Raw genomic sequence first — 7417 nt, forward strand, 5'->3', positions numbered from 1 at the left:
GGAAGAGCCCCCGGCACGACCGGCAGCTCGGTGGGGCTGAGGTGGGTCACAGCACCAAGCAGGCGGTGAAGGACTTGCAGGGGGGAGACTTGCTGGGCTCAGCAGGGATGGGAGGTGAGCATGGGATGGGATGGATGCAACCATGGGATGGGATGGACGCAACCATGGGATGGGATGGACGCAACTGTGGGATGGGATGGACGCAACTGTGGGATGGGATGGATGCAACCATGGGATGGGATGCAACCATGGGATGGGGATGTACCCACAGGACAGGATACAACCACGGGATGGGGATGTACCCACAGGACGGGATGCAACCACGGGATGGGGATACACCTGCAGGACGGGATGCAACCACGGGATGGAGATGCTCCCACGGGATGAGGATTCATCCGCAGGATGGGATGCAACCATAGGATGGAGATGCAGCCATGGGACAGGGATGCAGTTGCGGGACGGCAATGCAGCCACGGGATGAGGATAAAACCATGGGATGAGGATGCACCCCCTACATGTCCAAGCAAGCACGGAGCAGCACAACACGCTGACACGGGCTGTGTTTGACTCCTTCTTGATGCCTTGCACCAGCACAAGGGACCAGGCTACGTGCATTGGAGTGTGGTCAGGGAATGCCCATCCCGGGGATCCCATCCAGCCGGGCCATGCAGGGTGGTGACCATGCCCGGGGCAGGGAGGGGATGGCAGCCAGCAGCAAGGGGAAAGGGGAGGAGAGGGGGCAGCTAGAGGGATGCACAAGGGCAGGAGGGACACGCACGCTTACAGGTTGGCTGAAAGGCTTTGGCTCTGAAGGTCTCATGTGAAGATGGGCCATCATTGCTTGGAGGCGCTCGCTCTCCTTTGCCAGCTGTGGGAGGCAAGAAGCAGATGAGAGACGGTCAGGCAGTGCTGGCACTCACCCACGGAGGTGCCCACGGCCTGGAGGAGCTGCCCGCTGAGCCCGGAGGGCACTCAGCATCCTCCAGTGTCCCCACAGGAGCCCACTCCAGCCTGGTGGGACCGTGGCTCTGCAGGGTACCCATCTGTGGTACCCATCACGATGGGGACGGGGGCTGCTGCTGCTCCAGCTCCACGTGTGCAGCCAAATGAAAAATCTGGTGAAACCGCATCATTTCATGTGTCCCGGCCACCCACCACAGCCCTCGCCCCCCTTCCCGGGCGCCGTGGTCCCTGCACCTTGGTGCCAACCATCCCCATCCCCTTCTCCCTCCTCCAGCCTCCGCTGCCTCCCGCTCACCAGCAGCTCCCTGTCCATCTCCCTGTCCCTCCGTCCGTCCATCCATCCATCCACCTGGATGCAAAACATCGCTCTAATTGCGCGCCCCTTGCCTGTTTACTCCCCGGAGTGCGGGGAAGGGTGAAATATTCGCTCTGGCACCAGGAGAGATTTTGAGCCCGGCGGAGGCGATGGGATCTGACACCCGCTCTCTCCCCGTCACCTTCCCTTTCCACCGCGACCCCTCAAACTCGGGGCTCGGCCACATCCCCGTGTGCTGCCGGCTCCCCGCCAGCCAAACCCCCCTCCCCGGGCAGGCGGCGGAGCTGGGAGCCAGGCGAGGAAGGAGTTAAAAGGCAGGAGCCGGAGCAGAGTTTGCTGCAAGTTTGGAGCAGCTCGGATGCTTTGGCGCTGTCGTGGTGCTCATTAGAGCTGACAGGTCTCCCCTCGTGATGCAGCCGCTCTCCGCCGGCACAGCGGGAGCTCCGCGCTGAAAACTTTATAATTGGTAGCTCCGGTGGCAGGTTCTCCTCTCTGCACACGCAGCTTTCTGCTCGCCCTTCAGCTTTTTTTTTTTCTCCCCCCCTTCCTTCCCCTCCCCTCTTTAAGCCCCAGTAATTGCTTTCAACCTCTCTCTTTAGCGAGGGCTGGGGAGCAGGACGCCATCGCTCGGCTTCGCCCAGGCAGCTTGGCAGCCCCCCAACCCGGGGAGGTTTTGCTGCGTCCCCCCCGACCCTGCAGCCCCCGTTATCCTGACTCCGGGCACAGACTCCCAAGGCACATCACGTCCCCCGTGATGGCACCCACTGCCACGCACAGCGATGGGCACAACCTGCTCTGAGCTCCTGCCAGCCCCTGGCCCAAAACCCGGGCACCCAGGCACCCTCACGCCGTGGTGGTCCCGGTGAGCAGCCCCCTGACCGACATCCCTGCCCAGTCCCACTTTCCTCCTCCATCGCTTTCAAGTCCCAAGATGAAAACTCTCCATTTCCTCCCATTTCCCCCCCCCTCCCTTCCCTATTAACTGAATTACGCACGGCACGTCGGGGAGTCGGAGACGCTGGGCACAGCGCTATTTAAAGAAGGGGCTTTCCAAAAATAGCAACCCAAAGTTGGGCTCCCAAGACCACGCTCAGCCACTGAAAGAAGTGGCCTGATTTCTAAAGAGCCCGGCGGCTCCGTGGCTCTCACTGCGGTGGCACGGCTGGGCACAAGGGCTGGGGCATGTCCCTCCTGTGGGCACATCCCCCCCCAGGGCAGCACGTGCCTTCCAGGTCTGTGGCATCTCCTTGTACCCACAGGGACACTTTGGGCAGGAGAGACAGTTTGTCCCTTTCTCCAACCCCATCGTAATCATGCAGGGATGCTGGTATCAGAGGGGGGACCAGCTTCAGGGTCCCTGAGGTCTTGAGCCCAGCAGCACCTCTATTAGGGAAGGATGCTTAAAACCAGCCCCCATGGCACTGGGCTGGCTAGTTATCTTGCTGGTGGTCCCCAGGCTTGCTAGCCCACTCCTGCAGAGAGCAGCCAAGACTCAGAGCACAGAATCGGGAAGGAGATGGCTTTTTGAGTGCTGACCCTTTGAGGCTGGGGTGGTACCCACCTGTATTTCCAGCTGCTGTACCACTTGCATCTGGACTCGACACTGGGCCGTGCTTCGGTCATCAAGTGCATGTTCAGTATTGAGGTGTCTGGGGAGAAGAACACGGGGGTTGATGCCTGGACGTGCCCAAAATGCGGTCCCTCTGCTGGGGCCACACCTGGGATCAGCCCCAACCTGCAAACTGTGTGGTGGCAACACTTGGAGACACCCGAGAGGCTCTGCCCATGCCAGGGATGCTCCGGTGCTGCTGCCCAATGCATGATGAGCAGAGGGGAAACTGAGGCACGGAGGGAGCCACGCACACTGGGCTGTGCCTCCTCCCCAAACCCAAGCTGGAGGGTGGCCGTAGGGTCCTGCTCAGGGCACCTCAGGGTGTTTAGGGAGCAGTTGTTGGCTGATGGAAGGCCCTTGGGAAGGGCTGCTGGCAGGAGGTGCCCAGGAGGACCTGAGGAGCAGGTTTCCAGGACAAAGGCAGCATTATGGAAGTTTATTTACACCCTCTAAGGAAACCCCCGAGGGCAGGTGGTGACATTTCCAGGGTGCTCCTCATCCTCTGGCTTTCACGCCTGTGTTTATAAGGCACTTTATGTTTATAAAGCACAAGGACCTTTGGTCCTCACCACCCACCCTCCTTCTCGGAGAGGGGAAGGGCTCCCAGCAGAGGAGCAGCTGGTGACAGGGACACCACTTGCTGCAGAGCTAGGGACATCCCTGTGGTTTTATCGGGGTCCTCACCCCCAGACCCAGCCATGCCACAGCCTGGGGACGCACAGAGCCCTGAAGATGTGGCATGGCCAGTCCATGTCCTTGCTGGGGCGGGCACAGACCCAGGGGGTCCTCTCTGGAGGAGTGGGACAGGCCAGAGGGGGGATGCTGGGCACCAAGGCAAACTGCGTCGGGAATACCCCAAAAGGTGGCATCCAACTCTGGGAGACACACAGGGATCCCAGGACCGTGGGCCAACGCTCTCCAGGACCAAGAGTGAGATATTTCTGTTGGGACATCCCAGGAGAAGGTGCCTGAGGCGGATCTACCCTCCGTCCGGACGTGGAAGCTGGTGGGAATCTCACCCGGCTGTTTGCGAGAGACTTCCAGCCCCGACTTGCACAAACAAGTTGGGTAACTGGGACCAGCTGCCAAAACGAGCCAGCAAACCCTGCCGGTGTCTCAGCCCCGCTCCACGGGGCTGTGGCTGCACCGAGGGCTGGAACGGGCCGTTTCTCCTGGGAAAAGCCCTGGAGAGTCCAGGCTGTGCTGAGCGGGAACGGAGACAGCTCCCACTGACCCTCACGGGCTTTGATAAACCACTGCTCAAAGCACGTGCTGCCCCTTGGCTGAGGTTCTCTCAGCTACTCCCTGGAGGTGATGCTCAGAGGGGTCTCAGAGCTGGTGCCTGGACTCGGAGCATGGTCCACACTGGAATCAGCTTTTGGGAGGGGGAAGCTTTTTGTCTGTCTGTCCCACACCCCGACGGGCGCTCACGTTGGCAGAGAGGGGACAGAAAGACTTCACTGCTGCTGCTGGGGAGGCTGCCCCTTGGGAAGGCTGCTCCTGCAAGGACTAGGTGTGCTTCGAGGGGGGATGCAGGGACCCTCCAGCCCCAGCTGGCACCACGACCCAGCCCCAGCCATCCCCTGCCAACCCCAGCTTCCAAACCGGAGCTTGCTCATCTGCCCTGTGCCATGTAAACACGCCTGGAGAAGCAGGAGGAGATGCCTTATCTCTTACCCTGTGAGTCAGAGGAAGAACACAGGATCCTGACTCATTCACTCACTAAATCCCCACCAGGCAACGCTCCCCCAGCCTCCCCAGGCTGCCTTTGCACCTCCTCATCCTCAACGCTCCCCCAGCCTCCCCAGGCTGCCTTCGCACCTCCTCATCCTCTCCTCCGCAAGGCCTCTGCCCAGCTTCTTCCCTGGGAACGAGGAGGCCGGCGCGGTCCAAGGGATGCTCCCGCTGGAGACAGCCCCGAGCGGATGGGATCAGTTGGTAAAAACCCAAAATCTCGCCGATGGAGAGCAAAACCCGGCGGTGTGTCTCGGCCGCCGCACCGAGCAGACAGCCGGAGAGGCGGGGGGGAAGGAGCAAGCAAGCCCGTCAGTTCCTTCTGATGTCTTTGCTAAAAATCCCGGCTACAAAGAGATCTAATTGCAAATGAACTAATTAAGTAAACCTCTGACGAAGCGTGAAAACAATTTGTTTGACCCTGACGCTGGCAGAGGGCTCTTCGACAGCGGAGTTAATCAGTCAGCGCCGGAGCCCACAAGCGGTGTCAGCGGGCTGCCGCGCCGCCATCTGCTCCCTCCCCTCCTCTCGCCCCCCAGGAGGGCACCTGCAAACTCCCCTCGCCTCCTGCCCGCTGCACCGGGCCTCTTCTCCTCTACCAGCAATCTCTGATCTTTTCTCCTTTTGCACGGACCCCCCCACTGCTTTGGGCAGACAGACTTTGGGGTGTCCGGACCCACTCCCCCTCCACCAGCCCCATGCTGTCCCGGCTCTCCCCTCCTCTGGGAAAACCTCCCCCAAAAAGGGGAGCACTTACTTGACAAACTGTCCCAAGTCCTCACAGAGGGTTTCGCAGCCAGGCCACTTGCACTCTCCGTGGCCGTAGAGCGGGTGGGAGCTGGGGGTCTCTTCATGGGAAGAGCTGCAGGAGATGGGAAGGGATGGTCAGATGGGGCAGCCGTGATGCTCCATGCGTGGGACCCAGAGAAGACCCCTCAACGCTGGCTCCCTGCCCTCCATGGGCACAGCAAAACAGCGGCAGGACTTGTTTATGGGGTGGGTAGAACACCCCCAGCCCTCCCAACCCTGTCGCCAGCCCCATGGGTGACAGATCCCAGCCCTTTCCACCACCCGGAGGGTAAAACCACCAAGTGCCAGCCCTACCTGTCCCTTCTCGGCGTGTGCATGGTGCTCTGCCCATTGGGCAGAGGGTGATGGGAAATGGGAGGCGAGACCTTGGCGGCCGAAAACGAGGTAGAGTTGGAGGTGTTGGTGGTGAGGTCGAGACCTTCTTGCTTAATGCTGTCCTCAACGGGCTGGGTGGCCGTGACCTCCTTCCAGAGCTGCTGGAGGTCCGAGGGGCACACAGCTACGGGGTGTGGGGAGAAAGCACCCACTGTCAGTGGGGAGAAGGCACAGCACCCACTGGCACCCACCCACCAGGGTCAGGACCCCAGGGGCTCCCTCCCTGCCCAGCAGCAGATCTCAGCTCCCCAAAGCTTGGGCAGCCCAACACTGTGAAACCATCACCTGAAGTAGGGCACAGCCAGGGAGGAAAAGCTGCACAGCCCCATTGGGAACCCCAAAACAACCCACCCGCAGCACCCAGGGAGTCCAGGAGGGCAGGAGACCCCCCGGCTCCCCCCGACCCTGGCACCCCCATTCAAGACAGGGTCAGGACCCCAGGGGCTCCCTCCCTGCCCAGCAGCAGATCTCAGCTCCCCAAAGCTTGGGCAGCCCAACACTGTGAAACCGTCACCTGAAGATGGGCACAGCCGGGGAGGAAAAGCTGCACAGCCCCACTGGGAACCCCAAAACAACCCACCCGCAGCACCCAGGGAGTCCAGGAGGGGAGGAGGAGACCCCCCGGCTCTCCCCAACCCTGGCACCCCCATGCAAGAAGAAGCTGGGGGCCCAATCCTGCACAAAACCCACCTCAAACTCTCCCAGTTTACTCCGGCTGTTAACGCAATCCGTCCCCCAAACTTTAGATGGACTCACCAGGAAAAACAACACCCCAGCCCCCTCCCCTCACCCAGAGCAGGGAGATGCTGCAGCTGCAGAGGATCCCCCCTCCCCAAATACAACCCCCAACCCCAGGCAGGGGTCCTTACCTTGGGGCAGGGTCTGGAGGGGGACGGTGCCCTGTCCCGGGGGGAGGCTGACCAGCCCCTGGCGCTGCAGGTTTAACAGGTGCTGCTGCTGGAGCTGCTGCATCTGCAGGAGCTGCTGCTGGAAGGCCAGCTGCTTGTTCCCTAACGGCTGCCGGGAGACAAAAGGCAGAAATCAAAGCGCGTTACTTCCAGCCTTGCAGCAGGAGCCCCGCGGGGGAGGCAGAGACCCGGCGCTGGCGAGGGGATGCCCACGATGAGGGGATGCCCACGGCGGTGGCACCGTGGCCATTGGTGTCCCCATCCTGCCACCCGGGCGCCGTGCCCGCTCAGCTCCCCGGCTGAGCCGGACGGAGGCTTTGATCCCTGGGAAGAGGAGGGGAAGAAAAGGAAAGGGGAAGGGAAAAAAAAAACAAATAAAGCACTGAAAAGAGAGGGAGCGAGGGGAGCTGGGGGGTTGCTCAGAGCAGAGACCCGGCTCCGCCTGCAGGATGGGCAAACCCCCAAACCTCAGCCCTGGGGTCCCACCTGGGGAGGCTCAACCACGGGCACCGAGCATCGCTCAGCACCCACAGGCATCCTGAGACTGCCCAGATGCTTAACACCTCCTTTAAAGAGGAAAACAGTCCCTGTTTACCAAAAATTACCATTACCAGCACCTTCTTGGTGAGAAGCAGAAAATAACCACCCGCAGGGGAGCGGGCACCCAGCACTCCCAGCCCCCAGGCACCAGCACCAGTG

The 7417-nt window shown here is 61.4% G+C and overlaps 1 protein-coding gene across 2 annotated transcripts in view; it reads right to left on the minus strand.

The window, feature by feature from the left end:
• Nucleotides 1-7417, minus strand: part of FOXP4 (forkhead box P4) — a 55072-nt gene that overhangs the window by 10549 nt on the left and 37106 nt on the right. For both annotated transcript variants that reach the window (XM_014953757.1, XM_014953759.1), the window contains 2 exons: nucleotides 2841-2928; nucleotides 785-868 (listed from right to left, as the gene is read on the minus strand). In XM_014953757.1, coding sequence (XP_014809243.1) covers nucleotides 785-868; nucleotides 2841-2928 — 172 coding nt within the window. The remainder of the gene's footprint in view (nucleotides 1-784; nucleotides 869-2840; nucleotides 2929-7417) is intronic.

Source organism: Calidris pugnax, unplaced genomic scaffold, assembly GCF_001431845.1.
Source record: "Calidris pugnax isolate Ruff unplaced genomic scaffold, ASM143184v1 scaffold245, whole genome shotgun sequence".
NCBI lineage: Eukaryota > Metazoa > Chordata > Aves > Charadriiformes > Scolopacidae > Calidris > Calidris pugnax.